General features: G+C 32.9%; 4 protein-coding genes across 4 annotated transcripts; 1 reads left to right on the top strand and 3 right to left on the bottom strand.

Moving 5' to 3' along the window:
* Positions 1 to 1,779: 1,779 nt before the first annotated feature.
* On the bottom strand, positions 1,780 to 5,841 carry LOC114186707 (probable prolyl 4-hydroxylase 4). Its single transcript, XM_028074680.1, has 6 exons — positions 5,620 to 5,841; positions 5,370 to 5,532; positions 4,653 to 4,710; positions 3,077 to 3,252; positions 2,428 to 2,497; positions 1,780 to 2,320 (listed from the first exon to the last, which is right to left on the bottom strand). Exons 1-6 carry the CDS (start codon positions 5,760 to 5,762, stop codon positions 2,031 to 2,033), a joined length of 900 nt encoding a protein of 299 aa, XP_027930481.1. The 5' UTR covers positions 5,763 to 5,841; the 3' UTR covers positions 1,780 to 2,030.
* Positions 5,842 to 6,574: 733 nt separating this feature from the next.
* Positions 6,575 to 10,159, bottom strand: LOC114187625 (receptor-like cytosolic serine/threonine-protein kinase RBK2). The gene is made up of 9 exons (XM_028075920.1): positions 9,707 to 10,159; positions 9,488 to 9,585; positions 8,976 to 9,368; positions 8,537 to 8,788; positions 8,282 to 8,436; positions 7,989 to 8,068; positions 7,733 to 7,868; positions 7,406 to 7,555; positions 6,575 to 7,274 (listed from the first exon to the last, which is right to left on the bottom strand). The coding sequence occupies exons 1-9, from the start codon at positions 9,739 to 9,741 to the stop codon at positions 7,092 to 7,094; spliced, it is 1,482 nt and encodes a 493-aa protein (XP_027931721.1). The 5' UTR covers positions 9,742 to 10,159; the 3' UTR covers positions 6,575 to 7,091.
* Positions 10,160 to 11,184: 1,025 nt separating this feature from the next.
* Positions 11,185 to 14,412, bottom strand: LOC114187663 (uncharacterized protein At4g15545-like). Its single transcript, XM_028075971.1, has 9 exons — positions 13,889 to 14,412; positions 13,727 to 13,795; positions 13,545 to 13,601; positions 13,131 to 13,200; positions 12,958 to 13,053; positions 12,655 to 12,858; positions 12,512 to 12,554; positions 11,494 to 11,572; positions 11,185 to 11,403 (listed from the first exon to the last, which is right to left on the bottom strand). The coding sequence occupies exons 1-9, from the start codon at positions 14,165 to 14,167 to the stop codon at positions 11,311 to 11,313; spliced, it is 990 nt and encodes a 329-aa protein (XP_027931772.1). The 5' UTR covers positions 14,168 to 14,412; the 3' UTR covers positions 11,185 to 11,310.
* A 6,619-nt stretch (positions 14,413 to 21,031) lies between these two features.
* On the top strand, positions 21,032 to 22,764 carry LOC114188023. The gene has a single exon (XM_028076506.1). The coding sequence runs from the start codon at positions 21,261 to 21,263 to the stop codon at positions 21,786 to 21,788; it is 528 nt and encodes a 175-aa protein (XP_027932307.1). The 5' UTR covers positions 21,032 to 21,260; the 3' UTR covers positions 21,789 to 22,764.
* Positions 22,765 to 22,773: the final 9 nt, after the last annotated feature.

The following is a 22,773-nucleotide window of genomic DNA, read 5'->3' as shown; positions in this document are numbered from 1 at the left end:
GAAAAGGCATTAATTACTATCTTTCAATAATGTCGTGTCTTTTTAATTTATTTTTTAATATTTCATAAAGAAAAATATCAAACAAAAACATTTAATGTGTTCAAAACCTGAAAAATATTTCATATTTTCTTTACCATCATTCTTTAACACTAAGAATTTCGTATTAACAATTAGTAAAGGTCTCATTGGCGGACCAATAAAGGGACAGGAAACCGTGACCCCAAACTTTTTTTAAATTGTTTTAAATGTTATATAAAAATTGTTTTATTTTTTATTTTTTTAATTATGTATAAAAAATTTGATTTTTTGGAATTTTTTAAATAATAAAAGTATATATTAAGAATTGATAAAAATTAAAATAAATATCTTTTTATTTATTTTATAAAATATAACATTTAATGTTAATAAATAATAAAGTATAAAATTAAATTTAATAATAAATAAATAAATTTATTAAAATATTTTTTATTTTTTCTCTCATTGTTTTTTTAGTTTCTCACATACTTTAGACTTTTACTTGTTTTGTTTTCTTTTGTTTATGAAGAAAAAAAAGAAACTTGAACACAAATTTATTATTTTGTGCTCTCATTTTTGTATGCTTTATTTTATTAATGAAGAAAAAAGTAATTCTTTTTTTCTCAATTGATAGTAAAATATTAGTTTAATAATTAATATTATTTTTTATCTTACGAGAGCATTTGGTATATTTATTTTTATAAATATAGAAGAAAAAGCAATGCACTAAGTGTTTTTTAATAACTGGTTTTTAATTGTGACTTAATTATCATATATTTTTCTTTTATTAATTACGTATCGCAATTTTTATTTAGATTATGATAAATTATCTTTTAGTATTTTTTTTAAAACATAAGTATATTGATGAAGAAATAAAAGAATAAATTAATTATTTAAAAGTAATAAAATGGAAGCTAACGTGAGGAAGAAAATAGACAAAATCAATCCTTGACAAAAATAGGAAGTCAATTACATCTACTTGATTGATTTTTTAATCTGTCTCGTCTTATTTTAACTCTTCTTGTTTATCAGAAAGATAATTTTCTACAGTGAAAATTATCAAAATAAGATTGTAAAATAAAACAGAAGATGAATTTTTTTGCTGACGATATGATTATTTATATTAAAAACAAAATATAACTAAAAATTTTAGTATTGATTCAATTATTATTGAGTTCAATAATCTTACGGATCTATAATTAAATATATAAATTTTAAATATATTTTGGTACCCCATAAATATTGAGCAAGTTCCGCCACCGAAAGTCCTCCTAAATATTTTTCACTCCCGATAGTGATTAGTTACCATTACTTTCTTCGTGTTGCCAAAAGTGATTCTCCTTAAAATAAGGTTCACGAATAGTTCCTGTAATGCATAGAGTAAAATTCAGTAAATTATGTTTTGTAATCACCAGTTAGGCTTCTCATTCATATATTTGGTTAAAACAAAATATTTTGGTTCTCTTGGTTCAATTTTAACTCCAGCTAAGTTGAATTCCAGAAACATATTCTCATTCCACGAAGGCAACAAGTGACCTAACAAAACGGTCAAAACATTACAATAAAAAAATATCGAGTCCAGTTTCTTTTCTGAAATTTTTTAGATTGTGTTCTGTGAGCATTAAAAACACATTATTGTGTTATTTTAAAGATAACTTTAATATATTTTAAAATTATAAAATTAATGATCATGTATTTTGACTTTTGACGTATTTTGAAAGCACAACAAAGTAACAACGTAGAAAAATCACTAAAGAATCCAAATTAAAAATAACGTACACTTCCATTTCTCTCTGTGTTGTTTTATACAAAAAGTATCCGAGAAAAAAAAAATGGCGAATCCCGCTTTACCTGCCATTACAACTTCATAACTCACAAAATGTACCTCTTGAAAGTGACCATGCCATAGAACACTATCAGGGAGCTAGTCAATATGATGAAACAGAATACAATACAATTCACGAAAAAATGAATAATACCACGTGGAATCTGGAAAACATTCGGTAACACTTGTTCTAACATGCCTTGCAACTTTTCATGCAGTAGCCAGGAAGACCTGGAGATCCAACCATATATTCGGGATTACTAGTGCATTCTCCAAGGTTAGCCCACTTTTCACAGTTTTCATTATGATCACTGCACTCCCCTCCAACCACCGTATCAAATGAGTCCACATGAATCCATTTTGTAGCAGACCATTTCTCACCTTCAAGTACAGGGCATCCTGCATGCAGACTTTTGGTGTCTGGGATAGCATTTGGGAAGAGACTAAAGAAAAGAAGTGCATCACCTCGTTTTGGTTTCACTGTAAATTGTTCGGACGAGAAGGAAACAGAATAATTATTCAAGATAATTTGACAGGCAGCAAATGTTGCATGACATTAGTGGAGAAGAAAAACCATTAAAGCCCACCTTCTATTCCTTTTTGGGCACACTCAGAGAGATCATCATTTGTTTCCGAATCTTTGTGATGTGGAGATTCCTGTAACCAGAATTATAAAGTTCTCTTATTGAATTTAGATACTAGATGCAAAAGGAAAAAACAATTTCCTTAGCAAAATGTTCACACTCTTCTGTGAAACTTGATACATTCATGGAGTGGAAAACAATCAGAATATGATATCGCAGAAACTATTGCATCTACTTCCCCTCTACCTCTACCATTCTCAAAAACTGAAATGTTTCTTAGCATGCATTTTCTACGAGTATATGCCGAAGAGGCCCCAATCTAGTACAAACTTTTAAAACCAAAAGCTTTTGCGCAGTCTCTAGGCTTATCGTTAGAATAACTATGAGCAACTAGTGAAAAGATGAAAGAAACTCTGAGGTTAATATAATCTCGCATGACATTTTGGGTAACTTAAATATGGATTAGTTCTCAGAGATAGGTTCAGTTGACACTCAAAAAATGTAGAACTAAATAAGGATCTGAGCTAGAACAAAAAGGCCAATTATAATTATGGCGGTACCATGAAAAATAATTTGACAAAAATAATAACAGCAATGACTTACCACCCTTATATTTTTATTTCAAAGGAAATATGTGAAATAGTGGACAAACCTCTGCATTAGGGAACACTGTTTCACCGCCTTTGGTTACATCAGAGAGATACATGAGAACAGTGGCAACTCTGTGTCCACCCCGAGCAATATTAACTTGATCAGAAAAGTAATCATAATGAGGGTCGTATTTCTGCCCGTGCTCGTATCTTAATACTTGTATGTCTTCTCCATTTTCTGAAATTCAATAATCAAATACTGTAAGGAATTGACTACTGCCTCCTTATTTTAACATTTTCGTCTTGTGGGTTAAGGGAAGGGAGAGAAGCTGGAAATGCACTTCAATTATTTAACTGATTAGACAATAATTTAATTTATGAAGACACATTTTTTGGTTCGTGGTTTTATGAAGACAGTTTGCACTTGATACTTATGATTCGCAGTAACTATTCTTTGGTCACTATATTTCTGATTTCTCCAGTAAATTTTGAATGTTTTAAATTGTTTCTTTAGCTGCTTCAAAATGGATAGGTGCGTATGGAGAGTTGTCAAGCATTTATTGAATATTGATGATGTAACAACAAATGTTTATGACTGCTAAATATAAGCAGCAGAGCCAATTGAATGCTTGATTGGTACCGGACACAGGAAAAAAGGCGGATGAAAGAGTAACGCCCTTCATGCTTTCCACATACCCTAACATCTTTAAAGTCAGTGCTTAGAGTAATGGAAAAGCTAAATTCACACAAATTAAACCATTTACGCTATTTGGTTAGGAATATAAAAGGGGAAAGTTTATATCAGGAAATAAAGTAATGTGGGACTGTTTGAAAACAGAATTCCATGCTAAAAAAGAGAAATTTGCAGAGAATGATTTAGTGGAGTTAGTTTAAAAAGCGTACTGAATAAAAGCGTACTGAACACATAAGATGTCACTAAATGCAATCAACAGTTTCCTTGTTTCAACTAATAAATGATAATAGCTTCCTATATTTAATTGGGACAAGTTTAAAGTTCAATCTGCCATTTTAGAGGAATGAGAATTGAAATAAACAATTCCGCACATCACAGTCACAATATGCCTCTGATATGCAGAATGATACCGGAAAGGAAACTGTGCAGGAATATGGAAGAGAGAGAGAGAGAGAGAGAGAATGGGTTGCCTAAAACTTAAAAAAACTGTGAATCTTAATAGCTCGAAAACCCACAATTAGCATCACAGTTCAGTCCTGAAATAATGTGCTTATGTTCTATTCAACAAGTAAACATATTCAACAGTTCAGTCCTATGTTTTTTAAAGTCCTTGTTTAAGACTTCCTTTAAAGCCAAAGACTGCGTTACCATAACTACACAAGTGATACTTTGATAGACTTTCTGTAATAGCAAGACTGGAATCTCATCCACTTGTAATGTTAGGGTTTCAGGCTAAAAACTAAATTGATTGTGTGTAATCCAGACATTATAGGAGCAGAAGAAAAAATAACAATAACAAATGACAATTATATAACTACAGTTGTCCCAATCAAGTGCAAGTAAAATCCTTTCGCAATAACAAGTATCAACAGCGCTAAGATATAAGTCCCACAGGTTACAGTAATACGATGCAGACTTCAATCATGATTTTATATATACCGTACCTTTTGGAAGAAAGGTCCATGCCGAAATCCTATCCTCAATACCAGAAATAATGGGATCCTATAAAATAACTGAACAGAGTAAAAAACAGTTCATAGAAAACCTTTCAAAACTAAGACAACTAACAAACACCAATCAGAATATTCTCCCTTACCGTGTTATCCTTCTATAAAACAGTTCTCATCGTTATTCCCTAACTCGTGACTTTCTAAATCACAGGTGGAACAGAATTTTCAAGTCACCAGAGGTTGTTCTCTATCTCATGGGTGGAAATGACTATCTAAATTATTTGGTGCACTTTTTTAACTCTCATCTTCCCCATGGACGCGGGTTCAATTTTCCTTGACGCCATTAAAAGCTTATTTGCTGGGCAAACCTCTCAACAGAGATCCGCTAACACTCAAAGAAAAGACCAATTGAGTGGTCTATAGTTGGATTAAACTATTTGCAATTTAGACCTGTGTCGTAATCCTTTAAATGGACTTCTGTTGGTAGTCCCACAAAGTTATTGGGACCTACCAGATAGCATTGAGAGTGTCTCTCCATGCTACCATTTTCACTAACAAAAAAATCAAGCTAAAGACAATAAACATATGTTCTTCTATCGTTACATTACAGCCCCACATACAGCGCGCATAAGATTGACATTGGATCTACCACTAGCATACAAAATCAAATTCTAAAAACGCAATTAATAGCATTAAATGAAGATAACGAACCTTATTCTTGGAAATGAACATGCCGGAACTGGTTCTGACCTCACTCAACTTGCTCTCACCGGACAAATTATCGGCAACCGCGGATCTCTTGAGCTCCGATTTGGCGATGGAAATCAAGTGGTCGCATTCCAATTCCGTCAGGAAACCCTTGTAAACGAAAGCTCTGCACCATCCAAATCAATGCAATCATCATTTGCTCAATACCAACTAGAGTTTGATAAGAAAAACATGTGTAGAAATACAAACAGACCTCGGTTTCCACGAAATTTGTTTGACCTTGGAAGGGTCTATAATAGCACTAGCGGTCCCGGCGTAGGAACCCCACGCTCCGTGCCATTGCATCATCAACGCCAAAGCTGATACCACTACACACCAAACCCTACTCATCTTCATTTCCCTTTCAATTCCTAACTAACTTTCTCTGTACTTTGCCTTTACACCATCATTAAAGACAGTTTGACTTTTTGAATCTTTCTGTCATTATTAATTTCGTTTTTAAATCAATTATTACATTATTATTCCCATTATTAGAAAACTTGTTTATTGATCTCATGTAACAACTAAACTGTTCTCTTTTAAGGGGAGTTTATGGGCATAATTATCTAAATAACTTTTTTATATATTAAATTTGAGCGTACAAGTTTACTGTAGAAAATTTAAGTTGAATGAGATGAAATTAGATCACATTTATTATTGATGTTCTATAAAATTTTAAAATTTTAAAACAATAAAATTATAAATTATAAAATTATTATCTATAAACTTTTTAAATAATAAAATTATATATACGAACATCTCATCAATAATATAATAATCCTTTTAGTTACTTAATAGTCACATTATTACCTTAAGAAAAAAAATTAACATCAGAGCATTGAATTAAAAATTTAAATTATTAAATACTCATATAACATTAAATATTATTGAAGATTCAACTGAAACTTCTCATATTTATCAAGACATACAAGCGTATTAAATATAAAATAAAATTTTCGGCCTTATTGCATGTAGATGTACGATAGACCTACTTTTCATATTACAAGAAAAGTGACAAATTTTAGTGTGGACCCTTTTTATGGAGATTATTTTTGTTTTACTTGAAAACATTCATTCAAACCCAAATTGAGATAAAAGTATACTTTAATATATCACTTTGATAGTTAAATGTGGTTTTGAAAGGGATTGATTCATATTTTGATGCTTGAGATCTGTATTTGAAAACTAAAAGCTAACAATTTACATCCGAATCCAAGTCCCAGTGACAAGACAAGGTGAGACATAAAACTCACTTAACACAAATCGAACAAATTAAAGAAAATTTGTTGGACAATCTGCATAAGGTTACAATAGAAAATAAAAGAATTTGCTGAAAATGGTATTTCCAATTGCTGATGATCATTGAATGTGTGTGAATAAAATGGAAAACAACCATTCTGAAGCTTGAATTTGGCTTCACAAATCATACCCCAACTTCATCATCATTTCAGCTAAATAAACTATTGACAAACATCATGGTACATCATCACACGAGGTTCTGCAACTACTCTCTTTCTGTCTTTGTTAACCCCTCTCAACAACAATTCCCGCGAGCTCTGAATCCTCTTGTAGAGTCAGAATCAGTTTTCATGTTCTGAAAATAAATCTCAGCTCTACAATTTCAACTTCTCAAGTTTCATGTACACACATTATCTCAAGTACAGGCCATATATACTAGACTTTATCTCATTCATCTGTAGCTGAGCCTAGAATAGTCTCCATATGTCGATCCCTCTCATTCAAAAACTTGGTTGAGTTGTACTCTTCTGCATCAAACAGTTCTTCAGAGTATGTCCTCTGAAGTTTTACCTTCGTCCGTTCTTTCATGATTCTTATGATATCTTCTTCCCCTTTTAGTATCTCCAACACCTGCATTCAATCACCAAAAAACACGCATGCTCTATATCAGCTACCAACATTGTAACAGCATTAAAAGTTTTCTTTGTTTCTTATTTTCTTGTCCAAATCCAGACACAGGATCAATGCTTAAGAGCACATGCCTGGCTCATATCTGGTCGCTGAATCGAAGACTGGTCTACACATAGAGAAGCTGTTAAGGTTACAAGTTCCATCTGCCCTGCATCGTAAGCATCAGCCAAAACTGGATCGACTAGGGCTTTGATATTATTTGCAGATAGCAGAGGTTTTGCCTGCAACAATTATTTTTTAAAAGAGAGTTTAATTTTTATCCATCGTTTATGACAATTATGATTGGATCGCAGTGTAATAATGCTTTACATTGTTAAGTGCATAAACTATACTCTCTTAAAACTATACATTTTCCATGTCAAGGTTCTTAACAAACACTTTGGAAAAGGCAGACATACCCACATCACCAGACTTCTCTGTGAGCTATCCAAAGCTTGTCGACCAGTAATGAGCTCCAATAATAGCACACCATAAGCATACACATCTGTCTTTTCATCTACTATACCATGCATGAAGAATTCAGGAGGAAGGTATCTGTTGTGGCATCCATGGTCAGTGCAAAAGAAAAAAAAAACAGAAAATAACAGTCTTAATTGATACGTGGAATGAAAAAAATACACATGGAAAACTTGTGAAGATGTTAAATATACAAACCCGAATGTGCCTTCCACTTTGGAGACAGTATGATGAGTCCATTGGTCAGGTAACCACTTTGCAAGCCCAAAATCAGATATCTGGTATAATATTATTGCCATGAAACAATTAGGTGTTTGTTTGATTTGGGGTTTTAAAGTTGTTGAGTGGACATTTACACAGTCCAATGCAGGAAAAAGAGAAGTAACACTTTTTGTCTTATTGGAGTAAACGTATTCATATTAACTCTTACAAAAACACGTTCTAAGATGGTAAATTGATTTAGAGCAGTAGAATTGAGGGTAAGTAGGCACCTGGGGCTCAAAATCCTCCGAGAGCAAAATATTAGAAGCCTTAATGTCTTTGTGAATGATCCTTCTTTGGCACCCCTCATGCAGATAGCGCAGGCCCTCAGCAGTCCCCAAAATAATCTTATATCTGAGGCTCCAATTCAGCTTCTCTCTAGGTCCTGAAATCATGCAAAGTAAAAGAATAATTATAACTTTCGCAAAAGTTGCAAGGCATTGCAGAAAGAAACACTCAAAATGTTAGTTGGTTAGCATTTATACCATAAAGTATAGATGACAAGCTACCATGTGGAGACAATTGAAGAACAAGAAACATTCCTCCTTCAACACCATATCCAATCAATCTAGCTATATTGGGATGATCCACATGTACTATAATGCCAAGCTCAGACAAGAAATCTGCAGTCATTTCTTCTTGGTTCCCTCTTGTCAACCGTTTAATGGCAACAAAATTTCCATCTTCCAATTTGCCTAAATAAACCTCCGCATAGCCTCCCTCCCCGATCAAATTAGCTTCAAAAGTAAACAATTAAAATACCTTATCAGCCTAGCATTTTAGCAAACACCATGTCAACATGTCCTCATAAACAAAAAAAAAAAAACGAAAACAAAGGTTTCTTTCAGAGTTTCTTGGATTCTTCAATCAGAAAGCAATTATTTTTGATCCCTTCGTTTCCTGGCAAGAGAATTAATTGCATACCTTGGCTAAAGTCGTTTGTTGCAGTCATGATCTCTGCGAGAGTGAAGTTTTTCCATGAAGATTTTAAGTAACCAAACTCACTGTCAAAAGATGAGCGAAGAGCTGGAGAATTCAAAGATGGACACATGTCCTCCCTGATTCTCTTGCTTTTTCTTCTTGTGAGCTTTGGAACATTTTTAAGTGGATGAAAAGTTTGGAAAGGCATTTGGGATCCTTTCTTGAGTAGCTTGAAGAAACCACGCCATTGGTTATTAGCATTAGGTGAATTCACTGCTAAAGACCCCTGACCCTCCGAATCTGAAGTGCTGGTCCTTGAACTTGGGGTTTCAGACCCTTGACTCCTAGGAGAGTGCTCAGGTGCTCCGCCCTCATCATGGTCTATTGTTTCCAATTCTAATATCGTATTCATTTTCAGCATCAGTAGACAAATTAAAGAACAACCTCCGACAATTCAATTCAATTGTCGGAAACAGGAAAAGAAAAGAAAAGAAGAGAAAGGAAAATTTAATTACCAATACTTGAGAATGAATCAGAAAACCCAGTTCGTGGACGCCTGCCTCTAAAAATAGATTTATCCCTTTCAACTACTTGTTTTCTGGGGACGCCATTGCTGCCAACATAAAATTATTTAGAAGGAATCGGCACGTGAAACATTAGGAAGAGAAATATTGAGAAACGTTGCATGGAAAAAGAAAGAGAACGTTGAAGAAGTGCATGAAAGATAGTAGTACCTCGAGGAAGCTGTTGGTTCTCGTTCATCGTTCATGGTGGCCAAGGCAGAGCAAGACGAGTTTCCGAGAACCAAAAGGGTGGCCACGGGAATGACGTGCACGCATGTAGAGTCAGAAAGAAAGGGAAGAGAAAGAGAAAGAGAGATGGAAAGACATGAAAGTAGCGGTTGGCATGATTTTTCTGTTTTCCTACTTCCTATGATAACACTACAACGTTGTCATTATTTCAAACCGTTTTTTTATGCCCAAAATACGGCTTTCGTCGTTTCTTTTTTTTCCCTTTTATGACAAAGAAATATATAGATTACTATTAAATGAATAAAGAAGTTTGTGTTAGAATAATTAATATAGTACTAGAGTTTAATCAAAATGTTGTGGCTGTTTGAGAAAGGCTTTATGTATGAACATGCACGTAGAGGCCAAGCCAACCCATCATGCCACTTTTTTTCTTTGCCATAATAACAAATGACTTTAATTAATTATATAGCTTCCAATCAAAAGGATACTTACCCAATTTAGCCGTTTTGTTAACTAATATTATCTTTTAATATCTACGTTTCAACTTCTTTTATCTCTTTGCTAATTTTCTTTTTTTTTTCAAATAAAAAAACAACTTCCAACCCCATTTTTCCATATTATTATTAGCTTCCTCCATTCCAAACAAATTGAAGCTTCCAAGTTGGAGTTCTTCCAAAAAATAAGATACTACAGATATTCCATTTCAATCAATTTTACACCGTTTTTAACCTTCAAATTTTCTTAATATTTATCTTGGTTATTTGAATCCAAAATAATATTTTCAATTCATGCTAGCTCATGCGCCTTATTTAATTATTATTTTTTTTTAAAAGTTAGTGAATAAATATCTCACAGAATTTATATTCAATGTCCCTTCATTTTTCAATATATATATTCACCACTCATCCACCACACCCATTGTTATTCACTATCATCTCCACATACTCCAACCACTTTAACTTCTAATGTAACTTTAAATAATCTTTCATTCTTCAAACAACACATCAACAAAAAAAATAATAAAAAGAGAATAGTTTTAAAGAAAATTTAAGAATATATAAATGGTAGAGGAATTAATAAGAAACCATATAACATAGGATATTTGTTACTTAATGAAAGCCTCGCTTTCAGATGCATAAAGGAGAAAATGCGTGGGTTTGAAGCAACTCAGACTGAAAAATATTGAAGGAAAATCAATCACGATTATTGTTCATTATAAGGTCTACATTTCCAGCTTTACTTCTTTCTTTTGGAACTCACAACAAGTTAAATACAGAAGATTCATATGCACGTGATTGATTAAAAAAATCATCGTGAAAGTTGATTACTTTTCAAGCATGCTGATTTCTTCTACATAAAAAATCTGCGGGAATTTTGAACCCATTTTTTTATAGAAAAAATCATTGCTTGGGAATATGATCTTTTATTGAAAAAAAAAAAAAAACTTGTGGAATTCAAAGTTTTATGAAGCAAGAAATATTGTGAAATGTATTATGGGAAGAAGTTGGTAAAGTAGATGAAATATGATGAGTTGTTACAAAGTTTGGAAGAAAAAAGTTGAGTAGTAAAGTATAGTAAAGGGAGAGCTAATGGACATTGCGCGTTATCAATCCCTCAAATATTGTATAGAGGTCTTTGTTTTCAGTCCCAAAAATCTCATTAGCATTCTGCAGTGTTTCCTGCAATTTCACACGAGTGCCGATTAATTAACTAAAATTAGGGAAGCATGGAAAAAGAAGAAAGCATATTATTGGGATTACTATTTATACCTCTTTGGTTTGTTTATGAGAATTCAGTTCCTTCACATTTGCTAAAAATGCACCAAACTGCTCATAGGATAAACGACTCCTAATGATAACAAACACCACCAATTGAATCAACAATAATTGTTAGTTAATTGATATCAAATACAATTTAATTTGTGCTTACGATTGCTTCAAATTCAAAGACAGAAGGGAAACATCAAAAGATAAATTTATATAACTTTACAAAATGTTAAAGGTTTAATTCAGCATGGTTAACCCCTCCAAAAAAAAGTTCAAATATCGTGTATTATATAAGATTAATATTAAAAGTGTATTGTATCGTAATTAGTAACATTACAAGAAAATATTTCATTAACAACCAAAATTAATGATAAAAAATTGTCAATTACTAACTAATTTAAATATCAATTTACAAAATAAAAAATTATTAATTATTAAAATATTTACTATAATAAATAAAAAATTATAATTAATCGTTAATTTAGAAATAATTTCTTTTTTAAAAAAAATTTGGTTGTTACATTTTTTTTATTAATTAATAATTTTTTATTTAATAAATTAATATCGAAATTATTATTATAATAACTAATAGTCACTATTATTCGTTGTTAATTTGATATTTTATCGTAATGTAATCTCTTCGATCGTAAAAGAATTCAAAAGTAAAATATCCAATATTATGCCATGAGGTGTGATTCAATTCCATGAAACTATTTGGACAGTGAATATTAATTGTTCTCGTCTATATATATTCTTTTTACAAACTATCTACACATGCGAGATATGAGATTCGACTTTCCCTCCATACATATATTAAGGAAAAGTAAAGTTATTTTTTTAATGGATTTAGTATGAATTTTGAATTGTTTCATAATGTAGATGTAAGTTTAATTCAATTATATAAATGACTGTTTTGGCTTCATCTTTATTATTAAGGACATGAAACTTGATTTTTTCCCTCCATGTCATGTTAATTTGCAAATCTTTTACAGTTAAATTAGATAGAAGCAACTTCACTGACCTAACTTGACGAAAAAACTCTTTTCCATCCACTCGTGTTCGAGCTGAAACAATGAAAAAAGTAAGTGAAAAAATGAAGCATTTATTTTAAAAAACGTAAAAGAAATGGAAGTAGAAAGGCATCATGGATTTGAAGGGAGTCACCAGTCTGTGAGGAAGACCTATCATCAAACATTCCTCTGGAGGTTGAAAAGGACATTGCATGGCGCCTTGGAGACACGGGCTTAGACGATGTTCTTGTCGGGGATACCAGTGCAGACTTACTAGGAGGGGAACCTGGAGGAGTAATGCGAGGGGTGCTACTCTGCGATGCTAACACAACATTATGTGATGCTCCAGATCTTGATCCTGCACACAACAACACACTTTTCAAGAACACAACAAAACCAACATGTTTTGGAGATGCATGCACAAACATATGTACACTTTTATTAACCCGTCACACACCATCAGACTCACGATCCTCTGCAGAGTAATTTGGCGAATCCGAAGTGTTTAATCGCATTGAAGAAGATCTAGAAGAAGGCGCGGAAGCATCTTCATCTGCAGTCAAATGAAATGAGAATTTATATCACAACCCAGAACTTGGTGCCATTTCTCACAATTATACTTTAAAGTACCTCCAAATTGCGACGAGGAACTGATACTTGCTTGACTCTGCAACTTAGCGGCAATGTCTGCTGCTCCTCCCTGTGCCAAACTCAAATAAATGAAAAACCACGGAGAAAAGCTCGATAGAAAAAGTTATTATTTGTTTGGTAACACTTAATTATGTCACACATACACATTATATAAAGTATATAGTCGCGTATTGCTAAACTAATAAATTCAGCCAACCAAGAAAAAACAAAACATGTATGTTCATACGAAATAGGGCAATACTAGTAAAGATAAACTAATTAAAAAATAATAATAAATATATAATTAATGAAAAAAAATATTTTTATTAAAACCTTAACTACACTTGAGAGCATTTTTTTTTTTTGTAATAATGTTAATATTAATATTAGTATTAATAAGTAAAAGTAACGTACAGAAGTATCTCCATCCTCGTGAAGTGATTTCATAAGCGTCCTTCTGAAACTCTCCAACTGCAATTACATTGAGAAGCCATTAGCCCAATAACTCTAACCACATTCCATGGACCAATTAATTTTAAATATAGATAGAACCAAACTTCAAGAGAATAGATAGAATAAAAATTCAGAATTTGCACCTTAGAGACATCTCTGGTGAGCTTTCTCACCGAATTGGAAAGAGAAGCATTCTCCTTCACCAAACTCTCCTGTAATTAGTAATCCCAGGTCAAACAAACAGATAAATAAATAAATAAAATTGGTTATTGAAAATTGAACCGGGTTGAGGGACCGGTTCGGACCTTGTCCTGGTCGGCTCTGGCTAGCTTATCGGCGGCTTCGGAGAGAGCGGCGTCGAAGGAGTCCACCTGAGCCTGGAGCTCGGCGATGAGCCGCTCCCTATCGGCGAGTTCGGCGCGCAGAGTCGACGACTCTGATTGGAGCGCATTGACACGTGTGGATAGCGCAACGGAGGTGATCTTGCGGGCGACGTCGAGCTGCTCGTAAGGATCAGACGGCAGAACTTGTAGCAACTCCTCCGGAAGATCCACCCTGGAACCACTGGATTCAACCACCAACATTTTTCTTTGCTCGCTGCTGCACCGTTACATAGTTGTATAATGTAGTACAATTTTTTGTTTAATTTATATTTTTAGGATTTTTTTATGATGTTTTGTTGACGAAATGAGAAGGAATGGCAGAGGTTTGGATAGTGAGATGACAGTGTGAGTGTCTGGGAAGACGTTTTATCTTATGAATTGGTTTGTTGAAAACTTGTGGCTTTGTAACGTTTGAATGAAGATAGGAGTTGAGGGAGAGACAAGGAGACACAGTGGTGGATATTGGGTCTGTAATTTCTGTGACCCAAAACTCACTATGAAATCATTTATTGACGTCACCCTTTTCTCTATAGTTTCTGTATTCTGTCTCATCCTGAATCACTATAATTAAACAAATTGGATAAAGTTTTATCGTTAATTATGGTTCAATCTTAGTTTAGTTTTATTTTCTCATTTTTTATATTGTTTACTTAGATTTTTTTTTTTTCTTTCAACTCATTTTCTTCATTTCCTTTTTCTCTCAAATCCGTCACTTTGATTTCATTTTCCTCAACTCATTCTCTTCCATCTCTTTTTTACTCAACTCATTCTCTTTCATTTAATTTTTTTACTAATTTTCTTTTTTACCAATTTTTTTTCTCCATCTCTCTTGTCGCAATTATAGTGTGATTTTTCTAATATTCATAGAATATTCTATCTTTTATTACTATATTTTTATACTTTCTTTTTTTTTCTTTTTAATTTCCTTGTCATTTGTTAAACAAAATTTTTAATAAACAATGTGTGATATGCATTGAGTTAAGGAATACCTTTAGCACAAATACCTGCCATTCTATAACATAAGGAAAAAAAATTGAAAGTAAAATAAGGGGACCATATACCTTTTATAAGGTGAATCAGGTGAAACTCTATACATTTATGATTAATTATTATTAATTAACTTTTAATATCCGTTAGTAATTAGCTCTGATTATTAGTGTTTTTTATTCTCACACTATTTCTCATTGTAAAAATATGAATCACCTTGTTAATTTTTTTCATCTTCAACTAATTCATTAAAAATATAATGAAAAATACAAAAAATGTAATTACTCTCTCAAAATCACGTCAAGGAAAGATGCTTAAATGTTCTCTTTTGAAATCACTTTAACATTGACCTTGTCTAGTCTACTGAGAATGAGTTAAATATCACATTAAAAATATGAGTTAAAAATTTGATCGATCTTAATAATTTAATAACATAAATAATGATATTATAACTTCCCTTTTTTTTATTCTCATCCTTTACTTCTTTACATAATTCTGTGAGAGTCATTGATCATTAATATATTATTTTCTTTTCTTTTTATTTTCAAAAAATTAATGGTCACACTAAATTATATCAAAAAATAAAGAACAAGAAACAAATAAATACAAGTCAAAGTATTATTTTTTATTAATATCACTTATTGTTCATGGACTTTAATATTCAATTCGAAAAGTGAATTTTTAATTGTATTAAATTTTAATTATATTTAGGTTTTATTTGATCTGAATGTACTGACCTGAAGAAATGAATGAGTGGTGCATCCACGATTTAGAAATAACGGTGATCACACAATTTTATAAATTTTGTTGGATGATTATAATGATTTTACTGTAAGATCACAATCATATATGAGATTTGAATTAGAAATACAATATAATATAAAATTGTAGGTTCTCACGAGTTTAAGAGTTAAATCTCAATTTTAAATATAATGATTAGCATTTTTATGTATAATATAAAAAAGTGATTTCAAAGATAACTAATTAATTTGTTCTCCTTAAACCTAAAGTTGGAGATTTGTTTATGTACATCCGAAAATCTCATATATTTAAAAATTAAGACCAAAAAACAATTTAAATATATTTTCATCTCCTAATTTTTCGATACACATTTTAAAAATAAAACTATACTAAAAATCTAAATTTAAATTTGTCAGTTCGAATATATAATAGTTATTCATCTTATAATAATTAATTGACCTTAATAATAAAGAAAAGGAAAACTTGATATTTTCCCGCAAGGGCCATTGACATAATTAATTAATGGGCCTGGTTGCTCATAAGCTTCTCTATGGCCATAGCGGAACATTTAGAGCCAGAAAGACAACTAGATTTTCTATTACTCTCTCCTATTATTTTCATTTCCAGAAGATATGGTTTTGGGATAATTAGATGTTTTGTCTGAATCCAACCACACTTAAACATCACTATGCATATAACCTTAATTTATACATTAAAAAAATGAAAAATGGACCGCCCCAATTATTTTTGTTGACGAAATAAATAATAATGAAAAGAATGAGGAGATGAATTGACAAATGAGGAGAACCTATCCTCTGAATCATACCATGTTCCTTTCAACCTACCTCTCTTCTTTTCATATTTCCAAATCCTATTTTCTATTACTTTTTATGATTCCATGTCTCTAAACTGCATAGGGAAAAGGAGACTAAACACACACCATATATTTCTTTAATTAATTAACTATTGTGGAAAACCTTTATTCCACCCCACACCTTATTTACAAAACTCAATACCATATTTTGTTTTTTTTAATTAATTATTATGAGAAATACTGAAAGAGACAGGTGGAGAATCGAGAATCATTTATAGTGTTAGCAGTACTATTTATAAAAAGAAAACGGATAAAACTCTGCTTTCATATAGGTATAAAAAAAGTTAATTTGAAGACACTTTTTCCATAGTTATTTTTAAGACAAAAATATAAATTACTAGATAAGTTTATTTCAAGTTATTAAAATAAATTTTTACTAATTAGTTTATACAACTATTTCTATTTTTTAGAATATTTTTTTTCTCTTATAAATTTGCATGATCTTTGTTTTTTACCGAACAAACTCTGAATAAAAAGAGTTAAGTACAACAAAAATAAAGAAGGAAATGCCTTATAAAAAAAAAGGAAAAAGAATATAGAAAGGAGGTGTAATGTTATAAAGAAAACCTTTTTGTTATATGTCGTCTGGTAAATATTTTTAGATTTAAATACCTTTTTAGTCATCATTCTTGAAATATTTGTTGCAGATAGTCCTTATTTTGATAGAATATTTAATATGATCCTCATTTTTAACGAATGTTTAAAATGGTTCTCATTTTCGCAATTCGTGTTTTATGTGGTCATTTTCTGTAACGTCGTTTAAATCATTAACGGAGCATTGTACAGGTGGCACGGTTTGTATTAGCGTGTGTTACATGTACTGGTCTGCTACAAATGTGGTAATTAGATATTTGGAGATAAATAAGTGAGCTAGGGTTTTGGTAAGGAGTGTTTGGGCAGTTGGTGAGTTTTGGCAATCTTGTTCCTCCATTCCCAATTGGTGTTGCTGCAATCTTCTTCTTCTTGCAATCCCATTATATAGGTATGTTACGGTCTCAATCTTCTTCCTTTACCTCTGGTTGTAATCGTTGGAGGCAACCGTGTTGTATCACTTCGTGCACTGTTGGTGGTTCAACGAGAAATGGATGAACTCTGATTTGTAGTTGCGGAGAGATGACAACTTTGAGGATGACAAGAACTCCAAAGAATATTGGTAGAAAATTTTGGGTACAATCTGTTTTTTATTTTTGTGTTAATAATAAATTGGTTTTAATTTTTGGTTTATTGATTTACAAAGTGGTGGTTCCAATAATGTGGGTTGCAACTTTTTCAAATGGTGGTGTTGATGAAAAGGATGTCATCATCATGACACAAATGAGGCAGATTAATAATTTAGAGAAGTCATTGAAGGTTGCTGAGAAGAGGCAGCAATTAGTAATAAGATTCACTTGTATTGTTATTGTATTATTCGTAATGTTATTGTGTGTAATATTTTAAAGTCCAATATGTTTTGTACACTATTGTTAAATGAAGAAATGAATTAGTTTGATTATGGTGATATTAGTCAACATGTTCAAAATGACATCTTAATCTGAGCATTGAAGTAATGAAGTAAGTGATATTGATCTAAGCTTGGGAAAAATTAAATTGATCTAAGTGTGGAAGAAGTTAAATTCATAACATTAATTCATCCTCATCAAAATGCACTATATCAATGTTTGTAACCGCTATCATGGCCTCCTCCTAATCTGTAATTTTCATCCTAAACTGCTGAGATGGTTCTTCTGGTGTTGGTAGTGGTGCTGCTTGACTCTCCACTTCATTTATTGGTAGTTGAGTTGTTTGAGTTTCAACAATTGGTGCATTCTCAGCAGTTTGGGCATCTGGTACAGTCTCAGCATGTGTTGCAGTCAGCTCATCCACAGGCTTATCTGGGCAATTGTTCCTGTTATGTCCAATCTGACGACATATGCTACATTTTTTTCTATGACCTCCTTTGTTGATTTGTGTGTTATCCTTTCTCAACTCCCACTCTTCCAACCTTCTTTTTTTCTCTGGTGTTCTTGGTAAGATCCTCTTATGTGGTGGATGGACGTTAGGGTAGGGAGTTCTTTCCCATAAGACTTCAACATTGACCGGAAAGATGATGGATTGATATATTTATTCGTAGATGGATCTCTTGAAGCAGATTAGTATGAAGTCCTCAACATTGACATTGATGAAATTCATTGCTGCAATAGCATGGCAGCAAGGGATAAGAGTAGGAAGCCATTTCCTACAGCTGCAATGTTGAGCATCCACATTCACTCATCCACATTCACTGTGTACTTCTCTCCAACCATGGATATGTGCCTCACTTCAAATAGCTTTTCTCCTGACCAGCTGCAAATATCATTACACATATCAGTACATGAATAAGTTGATTGTGTTAAAAAAAGATAAAAACCTAACCTTGTGATCCAATATTTGGTTAACTCATTTTCCTTAGGTAGTATGTCAAGGACCTCGTGGCAGATGTTTCCTTCAAAAGTTAAACCTTTTTTCTCTTGGTGGCCCACCTTTTCATTAAATAAACTTTGATTTCCTCGAGCATGGTGATTATGAGTTTTTGAGCATGGTGATTATGAGTTTGCCTCTTGCATCCACTATGACCAGAACCTGCATGAATAATAGCGTCAGTATTGATATAGGTATTTGTACAGAAATCAGTTATTTGTACAAAAACCAGGTATTTGTATAGAAATCATGTATTTGTACAAAACCCATGTATTTGTACAAAAATCAGGTATTTGTACAGTAGAGATACCTTGGAGGTATAGCAATAAGGTATCTGTAAGCATCAATTTTAACTCTTTAATGGTTAATATCACTCTTTTCCAAACTGTTGGGTGTGTGCTACTAGGAGCCTTCCACATGACACATGAGTATCTTTAATTTTTGGCCAGAAACACCCTAAAATATTGTGATACATTTTTTTGTGAGAGCTAATGGGGTGAAATTTTATTAAAATATATATATATATATATATATATATATATATATATATATATATATATATATATATAATGAAGTTTCTTTTATGTAAGTGTGAATCTTATTTTAGTTCAAGCGACTGCTACTAAAATTTTATCCAAATAAAGAGAAAAATACAAACAAGAAAACAATTATTCTACTATCTTCAGTTTTTTAACTCTTATTTTTTAACTCATAAAAAATAGAAATTCACTCATTAATTAAAAATAGAGAAATCAGCACTTTATTTCAGTATATTTTCTCAATTTTTTTTTTAATTTGAAATGATATTTCATGTCAACTATTCTGTGGTGGCAAAAGACTTTATGCTACAACCACCACGATTTATAACAGTAGAAAATAACACAATTTTGCATTTTGACAAATAAACAGTGAAGTTAAAACATAATCATAGTCTCGTTTTTTCGTCATTAAGACGTTAATCCGTAAAATTGTGACTAAACAATTATAATATTAATTTTTGAATTGACCATTACTCAACAATTTTATTTTTTAAAGTGAAATTATATTTTAAAAGATATTTTTAAATACAAAAATCTGAGACTAGCGGCCACTAAATGTGCATATGTTTCTGTTTGAGTAAGCAATGGAACCTTGACTGAGTTGGCCTACATCATTCAAACACTCATACCCATGAAGGAGGTGAAATGTCCATTTCAGCCCTTGCTTTATAATATTTTTTCATGACTAACCTCTTTTTATTATATTTTACAAAGATTGACTTTTGATTTTATGGATTATTCTTACACCATTGACAAATTTTTTCGTATAATGAAATTGTGAGACAGATTAAGAAAAAAAGTATAAAATAATAAGACGAAAGAAGTTTTGAAGAATATTATAACAATAATATAAAATAGGTTAGAGAATGATCATAGGTTAGAAAATAAATGGGTGGCAGGGAACAAGCAAGGTGAGATTCTCTTTAAAAACTATAGATAAGAGGGAATTATTCAACAAAATTCATTAAGGGCATGAACATGGGCATGTGAAGTGCAAATTATTTTATAAATTAGTTTGTAATTAATGGTATTATGAAGTGTGGTTTCATTAGCCCCTATAAGATAATGTTGTTTTCACTAATTACTTGATTATATTGGGATTTTGGTTTAGCAGTATATCACACGTACTAACCACTCCTTTCATTTTATATTTTTAGCAATGTCCAAAAATAATATCACTAATATTTAAAAAAAAAAATTGTTAGAAAAAATCTTGGAAATTGCATAATTATTGGGCAACCCTAGCTGGAGCCCACCTCAAATAATAATGTCCAGGAATCGGGGCCATGGAGAAAACCAAGCGAGAGCAGACGGTGCCGTTAGATCACGTCAGATAGGGGTGGGTGTGGATGAAAAATTGATATAGCTGTTAGAAACGTGGACCATTAACGAAAGACCCACTCTCTTTCTCTTTCTTCACGCGCAACGCAAGTCGGTGGAACCCACCCCCACCTTTGTCTCTTTCCTCTTCTCTTATATATCACCCTTCCCTCAACTCCCTCCCTCCCCAGACTCAACCCCTCCTCCTTCGTTACCCATTATACCCTTCTCTTCCTTGTTTTCCAACATCAACAACAACATAACTTAAACAAGGAAGAACAACATCAACCAAGCCAAACCAAACAACAAACCAACCACAAAAAAATTCTAGGAATCAACCTTTCAGATCTGTTCCCTTCTGCCTTTTTTGTTCTCAAAATTTTAAAATTTCTTCATTATGGGCACGGAGGTTCTGCGCCCACAAGATTGCTTATCCCACCGGATCGGTGTTCCGTCGCCGGGATTTTCCCGCCGGAGACACTACGCCAACAACGCCAACGTTTACCGCGCTCAACGGAAGCCGGCCATCCGACCCGAACAACGAAAACGGGTCGTCGAGAAAAGACCGAGTTCCGATGATTCGAGAGTTTCGAGGAGCACGGGGATGGTGATGGAAAAGGTGACGATTCTCCGGAGGGGAGAGTCGCTCGATTCAAAGCTCAAAAGCGGAGCCTTGAGAAAGGAAGGTGACAATTTGGTGGTAGTTGGGACTCAGAGACTCGGACCTGACCCGGAAAAGGTTACCAAGCAGATCCGAATCGTGGATTTCTGGTCCGGGCGCGATGTTTACGCTGGATCGGCGTTTGCCATGTCTCCTTCCCCCAGCGCGCTTCCCTTGCCGTCGTTTTCGAAGAGGCAGGTGGCAGCGGCGGTGGTTGACTACTCCGCCACGAGGGATCTGAGGCGCTTGCTCCGGCTTGAGTAAGCCGCGGCAGGATCGCTTCCGGATTTCGGGTCGGGCGAGACCCGGATATAACCGACCTGTCTTCCTTTCCTTCGTTCCATTCCTTATTCTAGAATCCTTTTCTACTTCTCCGTTACGCCCCTCTAGTTTTGGAGTCCTGACCCGACCGTGATTTTTTTAAACGGGAGGGCGGTTCTGGAATTGGGGAAAGTTTGGGGGCCGAAGTCTTAATAAAAGAAGTTTGGAGTAGTTTATGTTTGGATGGCGTGTAAGATTGTAAGATGTTGTGGCTGCGGTGAAAGGCTGGGTTTTTTAAGGGTAAGGTTAGGTTGTAATTTCAGGTTAGAGATGGACAATAAATTAAACTAAATTATTAAAAAAAAAAATAAAGGAAAGAAGGGAGGAGGATGGGGGTTGATTTGTAAAATCCGGAAGTGAATGGGTGGGTTGGTTTGGATTGGTTTTTATGTGGGCTAAAATTCGATTCTGCTCTGTGGTCCATTAGAGAGCGTCTTTAGGTCTGTACCCTTTTGTAATATAAAGTGAAAAAATTAAATAGGGAAATTTGGCCAGATTCTAATCATCTTTCATTTCTTATCCATGGTTTCACCTTTTATTTTGTTTCATCTTAAAATTACCTATTTAAATTACAGAAACAAAGGAGAAGAATAAGATGGATGATCCTGAATTACTTTCGTTTTGGTTTTTTTTGGTTATGGATTTGGGTAGGGATGATGATAAGGTGGGGTTGGAGTTTGGAGGATTTGATGAAAGAGAAGAGAAGTTAAGTTCTATAATTTGGTGAAGATAAGAATGTTGTAGAGTTATGTCACATGTATCATGTATTGTTCCTATGTCAGCAGCAGAAGATGTATTTCACTTCAATTCAAAGACACAGCAAAAGAACATGTATATGCTTTGCTTAGAGTAACTGTTTAAAACACTACTTAGGTGTCCTCGACATAGAGAATCATGATTCACTTTTCTCAAAACTCAACTTTTGTGC

Source organism: Vigna unguiculata, chromosome 6 (assembly GCF_004118075.2).
Source record: "Vigna unguiculata cultivar IT97K-499-35 chromosome 6, ASM411807v1, whole genome shotgun sequence".
Lineage (NCBI taxonomy): Eukaryota > Viridiplantae > Streptophyta > Magnoliopsida > Fabales > Fabaceae > Vigna > Vigna unguiculata.
This window is presented reverse-complemented; position numbering and strand designations above follow the sequence as displayed.